The sequence below is a fragment of the Lagopus muta genome, chromosome 7, assembly GCF_023343835.1.
Source record: "Lagopus muta isolate bLagMut1 chromosome 7, bLagMut1 primary, whole genome shotgun sequence".
Lineage (NCBI taxonomy): Eukaryota > Metazoa > Chordata > Aves > Galliformes > Phasianidae > Lagopus > Lagopus muta.
In genome coordinates this window covers 18,660,230-18,673,442 of record NC_064439.1, presented here as the reverse complement: position 1 = coordinate 18,673,442, position 13,213 = coordinate 18,660,230, and the positions used below count along the sequence as shown (strand labels likewise).

The 13,213-nt window shown below is 38.3% G+C and overlaps 1 protein-coding gene across 4 annotated transcripts in view; it reads left to right on the top strand.

Annotated features, from left to right (window-relative positions):
- PLXDC2 (plexin domain containing 2) overlaps window positions 1-13,213 on the top strand; it is a 234,880-nt gene that overhangs the window by 89,175 nt on the left and 132,492 nt on the right. Inside the window, exon 1 of one of the 4 annotated variants that reach the window (XM_048950497.1) lies at window positions 2,662-2,900. The exons of the other annotated variants lie outside the window; for them this stretch is intronic. Coding sequence (XP_048806454.1) covers window positions 2,882-2,900 — 19 coding nt within the window. The 5' untranslated portion in view covers window positions 2,662-2,881. Of the gene's footprint in view, window positions 1-2,661; window positions 2,901-13,213 lie in introns of those variants that run through there. 4 annotated transcript variants of the gene reach the window in all.

Genomic DNA, 13,213 nt, shown 5'->3' with positions numbered 1-13,213 from the left:
TCACTACTATCAACCCAAAAGAGGTTCCCTCTTGTTCTGTCATTTCTGGTTTGAGTCTTTATTAAATGAAATAAAATGAAATCGGGCAGGTTATTTAATTTCCTTTCATGTGAAATTCTGTGAATATATTCAACAAAGGGGTGGACAAATATCAGAGCTCAAAAAAATGTGATTATTGAAACTTTGGTACATCTGCAGACTGTTGTTTAAACAGTTCTTCAAACCTGACTCAAAACATACGCTATTTGAAAGTGTTATTTTGCTATTAAAAAAAAAAAGTCTCCAAAGTTATCTCCCCTTCAGCTCAGTAGAATATCTTTGACACAAAAAGGATTGCATTTCTTTTCCAGACTGCTACAAAGCAATGACGAACTAGTCATCAAGTGTCTGTCCATTTTCATCCTTCCAAACATGTTTAGAAGGTGACACCTTGGGATAGTCAGGTAGTTAATATAGTCACTTCATTAGCTTAGAACAACACATGGAAGAAAAAAATCAGGTCTTAGTAAAGTAATTGAAAACCCTCATTAACTTAGATGAAAGCAGTGCTTGGCATTTCTGAGTAAATTGTCAATGGAACAGCAGCTGCAAATCTGAATCTGTGTCTGCAGATCGCACGCAGATTTGATTTTTTTTTTTATCTTGTAATTAGAAGAATCCCTGTAAACTCCAAGGCAAAAGATATATCTACCAGGTTGTTCCAACTGCAGAAAGGCATTGGCTCTGGGTGGCCCTTTACATTACTCAGGTAATGTTCTGGTTAACTGGAGGAGGGAAAAAAAAAAAAAAAGCAGAACTCTTCACCTCTGATCTTAAAGAGCAGCATTGTGTAGAAAGTTCTTCACACTAAATGAAATGATTTATGTAATAATTTTGTAATCTGTTACCTTTCTCTCTTTATACTTATTATACTCCAGTTAATCACCTCAAGAAAAAACCCCACCATCAAAAGAAAGGCCTCTTCAAACAACTATCTTTCACCCACCACAGTTAGCAGCTATTTTGAGGATTTAAATGAGGCTTTGTCCTCAGTGGTATGCCTGTTACTGCCAATAATAAAATCAGTTCTGACCACACAGAAAGTAAAACAAAGTCCTTAAGTCTTCCCAAATGCTGGGCTCTTGTAGCAGCTACACATGTTACTTTATCTATATTTTATTATGTTCTATAATTGACAACAGATAAGCTTTAAGGCATTTGATACTACATGGTGCAATTAGTTATATGTGTGCTTCCAAGTATTTTTCCTTCATGTGCAGCCTTGGGTAGTGCACGCTATAGTGTTTGTTTTCTGTTTCATTAGACTTGGCAGAAACACTGGTACTTTGAGAGAAAGTGATACGAACCATACTAGAGCCTGCTCTTGGCACTGGTCTCTTAACAGAGCCTATTTTAGAAGCAGAATTGCTCCTGGAGAATGGTCTCCCGCTACTGAGATGAATGAAGAAACTACACTGCCTGCCTTTGGTTTCAGTCAGGTACACACAGAATACATTAATGGAGTAGAAGCTGTTCACGGCAGTTAATCTGGCAAATTAGTACCTAGGCTAGACTAGTCTAGGTGTAAAATTCCTCTATAGGAGGCTTTATTAGAGTTGTTGTTGTGTTCAAATGGGCATTGTATTCTTTCCTGTGAAGTACTGATGCATAGCAATGAATACATCCTGTGGTTCTCAGAGCTGGGTTTAGCTGCATTATGTAAATTATTTCCTATTATACAACAGAAGAGATATTCCACTCTTTCTGTGTCCTAGTAGATGTGAATTTAGATCATCAATGCAGCCAAGTCATTTCCTTCCAGTCTGTAGCCTGTCCTCGTACTGGTAAAGTGAATGTCAGTGTTGAATGCTATTTTGGTAAATGCTGCCATGCTTCCACATACTTGATAGTATGAGTTGTCCACTGAAAAGCTGTAATCATAGATCTACAGGTTAGTATATGATGGAAGAAGTGTGAACTTTAAATCTGACAGGGGAAAAAAAGCCTTTTGGACGCCAGCAATTCTGCTACCATTTCTGGGAATGCAGCATGCTGTGTTGATTAAGAGCAAATGTGAGACTATGAAACACTTAAGAGAAAATGTCTATTTGGTTACCATGGCGTGGTCCACAAGATTTGAAAACAGGTTGTATGCCTATATCTTTGATGTGAAGAAGGCTCTACTGAGAACGTGATTGTGACATGGAGCACAGCCTTGGTGTACTGTAGTTTATATTTGAGATTCAGTATTAAATATTTTAATTTGGGGATTTTATTAAACCCTTTGGCTTGAAACTTCTTTATTGGCTCTCAAGCACATCTCTTCTGAGGTGCTGAAAAGCACTCTAGTCAAAGTCAAAATGACAGGCAAGTCAGAGCCTCATTGCTTGCCATGCAGTGCCCTTGTACATGATCCTGCCCTCACGCTGTAGCTACAGACAGCTGATGGCAGAACAGGGCTCAGGGGGGTGTCCTGTGGCTCTCCCTGAACCATGGTTGTACCAGGGCTGCAAGGACTGCTAGCAGCAAGAGAGGCCAGTCTAGCGGGCAGTGTTCTGAGCAGTGCAAGCATCTGCAATGCTGTGTCCCACTGCCTCCTGGCTGCTGGGTGTAAACAGCTGTCCATAGACCACAGTATGCTTGGCGGTCCTTTGCCTTTATCACCCAGGCCACCTCAGGGCAGTCTGTTATTAACTTGCCTGTGTGTTAAGCATGGTTTAGTGTTTCAGCCTCTGGTGCTTTTTACTTGCAAAGTCCTTGAACTTCCACAGACCTTCTCAATTTTAATGCTTTTGGAGAGATACTTTTATTCTGCAAATACAACGTTTTCTGTAATGAGGAAGCAGGAGGGAAATGTCTTTTCTTCAAATCGCTTAAAAAGAAACTGAATTTCACCCTCCTCATGAATTCCATAACTTTCTGTAAGTTTGTTCCTCTTTCTTCTAAACCTTTTAGTCAGTAAGAATGTACAATGATTTATATCAAAGAAAAAGTAATATAGTAAAAATGAGATAGTAGGTACTTTGATATATAGCCTGAAGAAGTCAAGGTCCTCTATTACTTGTGATTGAGGCAGCAGTAGAAAATAGGAGCTTGCTGGGAGACCCTGGAGTAAAAACTGCAGGAGAGGGTCATCTGTCTATGCCATAATGTTCTTCATCTTGTGGTGTGTGTTTACCAGGTTAAAGCAGAAAGGGCTATCAAGCTGCAAAGAGAAACTGGAAATCCTCCTCTGCCTAGAAACTTAGTTGCATATTTAAAGTTTTTTCCTTTATCAGATGATCTCTTGCATCATCACCCACCCAGCTAAAATTAAGGCCAGGATAAACAGGATGTTGAAATAAAATGTTGCAGCATACATATGAGCATTACAAATGTCTGTGCAAACCACACAACTCTGTCTTCCAGCAGCTGGATGTAGAAACTTTAGAGCCAAGAGTGTTCTGGACTGCCTCAGCGCAGTCCAGAGACATTAATGCATAAAATCTCTAAAAGTTCTGTGAATGCTCTCGGGTTGGTATTGGGGCACATTGTTCTTAATTTGTCCTTTGTGCACGAACAAAAGAGGCAGGAATCTCACTTGCAAGGCTGCATTCTTGTTTTGAGAGCAAAGCATGGGTTGGCAGTTCTGTTTTTTTTTTTTATTGTTGGTGAGTCATTGGCTTTCCTAGAGTGGGGGGGGGGAACCACGTAATTTTATCTTGTAGAGACATTTTTTAAGAGGTAGGGAAACACTGTAACGTGTAGCCTCCTACCTGAGTCACACCAGGGATTTACCTGACTCTCAAAATCCAGCACATAAATTCACCATTATTTCAGCAGAGGAAGAAGCTGCTTTAGAAAATGCTATTAGACTTCTACTGGGAAGTAGTTTGTTATCAACAGTTAGCTATAGAGAATCTCACAATGCATATTCACTTTTCAGTCAGTTGCATTTAGAAATTTGAGTTTACAGCATTTGGCAAAGAATTGTGCATAGTTGTTGATATCACTGCCATTTACCTGCAGGACTGAGCTACACAGTCTGAATTGGTTTGCTGTCACCTTGAGGTAAAACTGTGAAGAAAAGTGCAACATATGTGTCCCAAAACAATAAAAAAGACCTGAATTATAAAACCTGAGTAATATTTTATGACCTCCTCTTTAGCTCTATAGTTACTGTAAGCATTTTATTGGAAAGGAACGGCATATTACCTGGAGTGCTAAGGCAGTTGTCAAAGGTTCATAAGAACTTTGTCTTCAGGTTGTATATACTTTTTAGTGAAGTTTGGCTCCTTTTTCTTATTTTTCATCTTTATCTAATCTATAGATATTCTACTTTTGGGCAAGTTTGTCTCTGTTTTGACACCATCTGCATTGTTATTGTTTTATCTGTTTACATTATAGTACATACGAGCAAATGTAAAGCTGATTAATTTCCAAAGATTAGCAATGTATTTTTATTATGTAGACTTGAGATTGTCATGGGGTGTTGAAGGTTATGCACTTCATGCTTTGCCTGTCTGCATTTCCATAAGCTGAAGCACTAGCCTAATTGGAAAGCGTGAAAATGACAGGGTGTCAAATGAATGCTTCCCTAGTATTATCCAAAATCAGTTTGTTCTTTTCCTTTTTTATGAGAATGAATGAGAATGAGAACTAAATATTATGTCATAATTAGTCTCAATGAATGTCCAAGAATCTTCATCTTCATTACAGTAGACTCATATGTGTGGTACCACTGGATGAAATTCATACTGTGTGTAAGAAAATGGAAATACCATGAATTTTGATATTCTCATTGTCTTTCATCTTTATTCTTCAATGCATTAAATGCCTGTTAATGGTCTCACCAAGCCAACAGGCATCTGTATCAATCAACTGTTATTCAGCTCAAAATTAGACAAAGAGAACGCCTAGCAACTTGGCTGTCTTCATGGAGTGAATGACTGAGAACAGATAGAAAATGAGTTTAAAGTAATTTTAGGATTATATGCAGCTATTAGAACAATTTCCTTGCAAAATTGGAAATGATAACAAAGTGCTTTGTGAATTTCATGCAGTTCTGTCTTTGCTTTTAAAGTATCAAAATCTCTATATTAATCTCTATATTATATTCCTAGTGGCCTGACTGTGTTTTGAATACTTTTGAGCTTTAAGACTGCAATAGTAGCTGTCATGTTAAAGCTCCTCTTCTACTTCTGGAAACCTAAAGAGTAAATCTTAGCTGATACTCTGCATGTACTGAATTTCTCTCTGCTGTGCCAAACCTTTGTATCTACTTCTGCATTTTACAACACTGAAGTCAATTTATAAAAATAATTATACTTTTTAATACTTGTAGAGTTCACGGGATCACTGAAGTCAAAATGAAGATAAATAACATAACTACTGGTAAAGCTTGCTTAACTTGGTGAAGAGGTTTTGCATCCTGGAGAATGCTGTTTGAAACACTTTCTAAAACATAGCTGAGCAACTAGATATTAACCTGAAATATTTTCCCATGCATTCTTGAGCTAATTCAACAGCCAATCTATTTTCACTGATCTAGATAAATTGTTTTACCAAAGTAGGTAGAAAACATTTTAAAATATAGAAAATATGATTTTGTATAAATTCATCTAACAGACACAAATGATGATTAAGCTCCACATTCTCAGTATATATATAAGAAAATCTATCCAAGCCTCTACATTTCACAAAGAAAAAACATATATGAAAGCAGCTCAAAATAAGTAAAGATTTATTAACAGTTTCTTTTGTTGTTCTATTATGTAATTCAATGTGTTTGTAATTTCTTTATATCTAATCAAAATCTAAAATACTTCTTATGTTTATTATTTTGTCCAATCATATCCTTTCCATTTACCATTAGTACGTGCATGACTGCCCTTATACTCACTTCTCCTTTGAAAAGCAGAAGTCAGCTGCTTGGTTTATGTGTATTATTTTAAGTGATTAATTCATTGAAATATAAAGATTAAAGGAATATTACTAGGTTATTGCACAGTAAAATGTTCACTAGGGATAGTTTATACATTAAAGGAATTAGCCCTGCAGCTCTGTTTGAACCTTCACTTTTTTTGAAGAGCACCAACAAAGCTGTTCTGTAAAAGCTTTCTATGTCAGTCCCTGGTCTTGTCCTCCAGGCCTCTGTGGTGCAGATACAATAAATCTCACTCTAAATTAGGAAAATAAACTTAGTGACTACATTAATCATTAACTTTTCCATATTGTATTATAATGTACTGTTTTTAAGGTGGTGACCCTACTATTCTTCATTTCCAGAGTTTACAGTTAAATAATTTATTTTTAAGTTACACATCTATCAGTCTCTGTACAGCTGTGTTTTAAATTTTAACATACTTTTTAAAACTAATATATATATTTCTATCTCGCATTACTAGGCCAATGAAAATAAGTCATCCATACTTCTGTTGCTGTCTTTTTCATTATTTGTGTTTTTCTAACCCAGAGAGATTTCAAAGCAGAAATGTGGAGGTGCAAATCATGTAAATCCTAGCTTAAAATACATATAAATATATATATTTTGCATCTGCATTAATTGTTTGTCCTTCTGAACTCTGAGAAAGTTTTGAAAAAAGCTTCCTCCTTTGTCTTGACATGTGGCATTACCTGAGTGACTTTCTAAATGTGGTTGGTCAGTTAAGCTACTGAATTTTCTAACCTTAACCCAAGTTTATCTCTACCAATAGTGTTCACATTTCTTACATTGGGAACAAAGGAAGGACTCCCAGTTTGACAGAAACACGTGTGTATCTATAGAGATTTCATAAGCATAGGATAAGGTTTGCTTCAAGCAGAAGATTGTGCTTTTCATTTAGGATTAATTAAATAATTAGGCAGAAGACATAGAATCGTAATGCATTAGGGTTGGAAGAGACCTCTGAAGGCCATCATTCCCCTATAATGAACAGGGACACCGCAGCTAGATCAGGTTGTCCAGGGCTTCATCCAGCCTTGCCTTGAAACTCTCCAGGGACTGAGCATCAACCGCATCATTAGGTAACCTATTCTAGTGCTTCACCACCCTCACTGTAAAAGTTCAAAGAAGAAAAGATAACATTAGGTGAACTTTATGTGGTGCACTGCTTGCAGATTCTTCCTTAGTTGCTCCAAAATTTTTCATAGCTAAGATAGAGACAAGAAACTTGTATCCTTCGCCCGTAGGTTAGTACATGCAACAGTACAGCTATAAGAGGATTTTAAGCATTTTTAACAGGGGAGGAACAGATTATGAGGATTTCTTTGCCGGGTTGTAAGTGGGCTGCTTTGTTTGTTTTTTTTGCTGCGTGGCTTCACTGCTTGGTATGGAAGCTGTAACTTGTGAAACAGATTTCTGCACAACTGGCTTTTGTTTTAAAAATTTGAGCAAAAAGTAAATGTTAAATTTTCTTTTTGAATATAAAATAGGGGGAATGACATCTGCCAGAAAAGTTCCAGGTTATGTACCTTTATATGTACCTGCATTTTCACTGTGATTTTTAAATAGTAGATAGTGTTTTTGCTTTATCATCTTGACTAAAATGTCAAATGAAACCAAAGCAGTTAGTATGCAGATCATCACAAAATGTTTGCATGGATATAGTTGTTGTAGGTAAGAACATGGATCCTACATTTGAGTACATCTGTGTATTTTTGCAGTTCTGAAATTTTCTGTGGGCGCAGGCACAGTCAGTGTCCCTGTGCAGCCTGACCCATGCCTTCTCCCTGCTTGCAGGGGTGACCTACTGGGTGCTGCCTTGCAGGTCAGGCTTCCCTTAACATGACAGTCAAGGCTCTGGGGTTTCCCTCTGAAAGGCTGGGAGTTTAGGGATAATTTGCACAGGGATAACTTTCACAGGGATCCAAATAAGCAGGCATTCATTTCCCTTATTAAGGACTGGCCCTGTGCCTGCCAAAGTCCAGAGTTTTGGGTCTGCTCTCGAATCTTTGTGTGTGTCGTCTTGGTTGAAAGCTTAACTGGTATCATATCAATGCACTTTGTTTAGCTAAATCACAGAAACAAAGGTAAATGCAGATATTTGTTTTTCAGCCAATGCCTGTGGGTTCTTGTTTTTTGTTGGTGGTTTCTTCTTGTTGCTTGTGCATTAGGTTCTAATTAAAATGTCTAGTATTTAGAAACTTCCTTATTTGTCTGCTGCAATTATACTGCTGAGTAAGAAACAGGGGGTCTTTGCAAAGAGACGAGTAAATTAGTTTTAGCTAACTGAATCTGAAAAGCAGAGCACGTGATCCTTTGGCCTTGCTCTGAGAGTAACTAAGCCAACGTTTTGGACAGCAAGCTTCTGAATATCAGGCCCAGGAAAAAAATGTCACAGATTATTAGAAGTGGGATGGATGGAAGCAGGCTTTACTGGAAACATTGGCTAAGCTTACATCATAATTGCTGTGCTGAAGCAGTAAACAGCTGCTGATCCTGTGATCTCTCTGGTGAAAAACAAGCATTTGTTGTAGTTATTTTTCAGATGTATGTTGTTGTTTGCATGGTATTTCAAGAGTCCTGCTTGGTGTTTATATCATTAGCTCAGTGTTCTACATTACAATAAATGTGTTTACTTATTACAGAAGCACTGACCCTTAAAACATCTGCTTCTCAGCTGAACATCCACGACTTAGTGGGTGTGGGTAGCTTCTGTTAGCCACTCTTTCATAATATTTTGCAGTCTTTGGCAAGCATTTTGAGTCTGATTCTGACCTCAGATGCACTCTTGTACAATGGGAATAGCTGCATTTGAGTCAACAGCATTCTTCCAGTTTTATGTCAGTGCTGAGGACAGAGGACATTGCAGTGAGTGGGCCTCAAGCTAATTTTTGCCTGCTGGAGTTCTTTAAGCAGAAGATACAAACTCTAGTGGCTTCAGACTAATGACAAATATCTTCTAGACATTGACTAATAGAAAATATGGTAAAAAAGTTAATCAAATCATCACGATGTAAAAAGGATTCTGTGGTTGTCAGCATCATTACAAGTTGCAACCACAGTCTGAAGGTTTTGGAAGAGATCACAGAATCCTGGAGATTGGAAGGGACTTCTGTAGATTTCTAATCCAACTCCTTGCTAAAGGAAGTTCCCTACAGTAGGTTACATCGGAAAGTATCTAGGAGGGCTTTGAATATCTTCAGAGGAGGAGACCTCACAACCTCTCTTGGCAATGTGTTTCATTGTTCTGTCACCTTCAAAGTAAAGTTTTTTTTTTCCCATGTTTGTATGGAGATTTCTATGTTCCAGTTTTTACCCATTGCCCCTTGTTCTGTCATTGGGCCAGGCTTTTTTCAACAGTGTCCAATCAATTGATTCCTACCTGTTAGATATTTATAAGCACTGATAAACTTCCTCCCCCAGCCTTCTCTTCTCCAGGCTGAACAGTCACAGCTCTTTCAGAATTTGATCATACAGGAAACGCTTCAGGCCCCTCATCGTCTCTGTGGCCTCTTGGCTGAAATCTCCAGAAGTTCCCCGTGTTTCTTGAACTTAGGAGTGCAAAACTGGACACAGGACTCCTGATATGTCCACATCAGGGCAGAGCAGAGGGGGAGGATTAGCTCCCTCAACCTGCTGGCCATGTTTGTTTTTTTTTTTTTTAATGTAACAGAAAGGTACAGTGCTGGCTCATGGCCAGCCTGCTGCCCACCAGTACATCCAGGTCTTTTTCTGTAGAGCTCCTCTGTGGCAGGTCATCCCCTAATCTGTATTGATGTGATTATTTCTCCTCATGTGCAGGACTCTGCACTTTGCCTTGTTGAACCTCATAGGATTCTTCTCCACCCAACTCTCCAGCCTGTACTACTGTAACATGCCTTTTTATTCTGTATGTCTCTGACCTCAATACCTAAATCCTGGACAATGACTCAGAAGATTTTTTTGGAGAGGATGAGAGCTTTAATTGCTTCATAATCTGGGGAAATGGCTGGAAATACCTATCATCATCTTTTCCTGCTGTGGGGGGAAGACTATATTAAAATATCAGTGGTTGTTGTAGAAATGGAGAAACAATCATTTTAAGGGCTTTGATGTCTTAATGAAAAGTCACCATTTTTCTCCCTGCCCCATTTCCAGCCTTCTGTTCAATGAGAATTTCTCAGCACGCTCTCTTTTTCTCCCATCCCAAGCAATTTGCCTCTTCGTTTGTGATCCATGTCTGTTCTGTCTTTCATATCCAAGTCTTGCCCTCCCATCTCCGTTATCCTGCTCCAAGGCTGGGGAAGTGGCAGCCCCATCTCAGACCTATCCCTCTTTAGCTGTGTATTTGCCTTCTCTGCCATGGAGGCTATGTGAGAGAAGTAAAGATACTCAGTAATTCCGAAAATACTGTTTTCAGTCAAGATGTTTTCAGTATTCTACTGGTTGTAAATTAAACATGATTAAAATATTATGAGGAATCAGTCATCCTCTGTAGCTTATCTCAGAGCACAGCCTTTATCACATCCTTAACACTTCATGCAGTAATTTTTTAATTAATCCTTTTTTTTTTTTTAAAATGGATTAAACTGTTACATTTTTCTAGTACAAATATTTAATGCTGACAACAGTTTTCATGAGTTGAATGGGCTCTCCTAAGAATTTCAGGCTATACAAATTGTTTGGAGGTAGATGACAGCTATCCAGAACCAAGTGAAAACAGGACTACACAATACACAGAAACATCTTCATAGTGTTAATTTGACATGTAAATAAACCACATTCACATTCTGAATGAAACCATCTGCTAATGGAAAGTAATCAATGTTTTATTTGTAGCTTCTTTTTGATATGGAAAACAGTTTTGATATTTCCAGGTCATAGTTTTAGTATGTCTCCTTAAAGAAAGATCTTGATAAAGCTATTCTGATGTTGATGATGTCCTGTGGAAATTAGTGATTGAGCATGGAGAATGGAGCAACAGATGGCATAGCCCCACATGAGGTCAGTAAGCTGTGGAAATTTAAAAAAAAAAAAAAAAAAAAAAAAAAAAAAAAGCCAATCCTGAAATTAAAAACAGGTGGCAAAAATATCACTTGGAGACTTGGCATCTGTAAGTAATCAGTTACTGTAAGAGCCTTGGTCAGGCACAAATTAACTTCATTGCTAATTGTATTTTCAATAAGTAGAGGAAAAAGCAGCTGTATTTATTTAGAATCACAATACAGGATAGAAATATGAGGAAGTGTTTGGAACTACTTTGGTGGAGGTTTTTTTGTTGTTGTTTTTTGGGGGGGGGGGGGGGGGGGGGAGGTAGGAGGGGAGGATTAGCTTTATTTTTTCCTTTATTTTTCCCTAATATTTGGGTTGAGAAAAAGCATGTTTTACAACAGTTTCAGCAGTGCTGCTGGGATGAGGGCTTCTCAGAGCTTTCAGACTGTTTTTCACAATGTCTACGTACTTTCCCGCTATTAAAAAGCAGAAACGAATAAACACAGCTCATCTGCATTTGATTTTGGGAGACGATTTCTAATTAGGAACTACAAATGCTGTTTTGACTAAAACCATGATAACAAAGGGTGTCATGTTCTTGAACTTGATCCTTCAAGGTAATCCTTTCTACTCCCTGCGCATAATAGTTATGTAACTGATAATATATGTGCTTGACTACCTAGCAATGATTTTCCTAGCAATTACAGGGACTTGCAGAGCAGGCAGTGTGTCAGTGGGTGCTATTCTGAGGAACTTAAATATTAACATAGCTACTTGTATGCCATATTGAAGCTTTGATCAGTTTCAAAGCATATAAACAGGAGTTAGTATAAGTTGGTGTTGTGACAGAATTTGTTGTGTGGGCTACTGGCCTATTTGAAAGATTTCTAGTACCCAAAGGGGGAAAACAGTGTGGGAGGGGGGGAAAGTTTGGTGTTGATCACCTAAAATACTCCGAGTATAAAGGATTTCAAGTTATTCAGGAAAAAGTAAGCTTTTGTCTAAGGAGTAAATTAATCCAGTAATGTTACAGCCAGAACAACCTTTAGAACTGTGGTATTTGAGAGGATTTAAAAACAGGCTAGATGATCTCCACCTGATGTTGTATGAGACATATAGATTTGTGAGAATGTAGAGGTATCTGCTTCCAGAAATGTGAGAGTCTGTTTCAGCTAAAATAACTGTTTTCCAAGGCTGGATGTTTCAGAGAGGCTCTCACCTCCAGTGAGATTCCATGCAATACGGAAAACAGCTTGATATCAAAGGGACGCTGAGCCTCCGTAGGCCCACTGAAATCACTTGATCATCAGGAAGACACACACATTTACATATTCTAGAATGTGTGATTATAATTCTAACTCTTGAACTGTATGCAGATAGTACTATCTTATAAGGATTAAATCAACTTATTTAATGGAAGAGCCAGGAAATGAAGCTGGTTTTCTGTGGGGGTGTATTTCTTGTTGGCATGATGTTCAGGAATTGCAACTATGCCGCCATACAAAAATTCTGCCTCTTTGAGATCCTCAAGCCAGGCACCTGCAATATGTAAAATACTCAGTCACATCAAACAATGCCAGTGAAAGTGCTTGGTAATATAAAACATTCACAAATTCATGTTTTGACAGAGATGTTCCCTCGTGGGCCCATTTCCCAGCCTATCTGCCATTGCATAGATCATTATCTTTTTTTCTGGCAACAGAATAATATTCCCGTGGCAATTGTAGCAATTGCTTATATGGAACAATAAATATCAAACACAGTCTTAATGTGAGTTTAACTTATAAATGTGGTTTAATAGCTGAATACAGAGGAAGCAGCATCCTGTGACTAACCAGCTCTCTGCAGGCCACCAGCAAGTACTCTCCTAATCACTGTGATGTACAGCATATGTTTTCCAGATTGCTTTGTGAGGTGTAAAGATGTCCATTTCTTGGATATGTAGTGTATCTTGAAGTAGAAAAATACTAGATCTCTATCTTTCTGAGTTTTCTAAAGTTGAAGTTATCTATCTAGCCACAATATAAGCACCACAATATAAAAGGAAATATAAGAAAAGTATAAAATTATTAGAGAAGGCTACAAAGATGGTGGAGGGTCTGGTGGGCAAGATGTGTGAGGAGCAGCTGAAGTCTCTGGGTTTGGTCAGCCCAGAGCAGAGGAGCTGAGGGGAACCCTCATGGTGACTGCAGCTCTTCTTAGAGAGCAGAGAGGCAATGCTGAGCTCTGCACTGTGTGACAGCGACAGGGCCCATGGGAACGGCACAGAGCTGCATCAGGGGAGGAGCAGCAGGGGGTCAGGGAAAGGGTCTGCATCAGAGGGCATTGGGCATGGTGCAG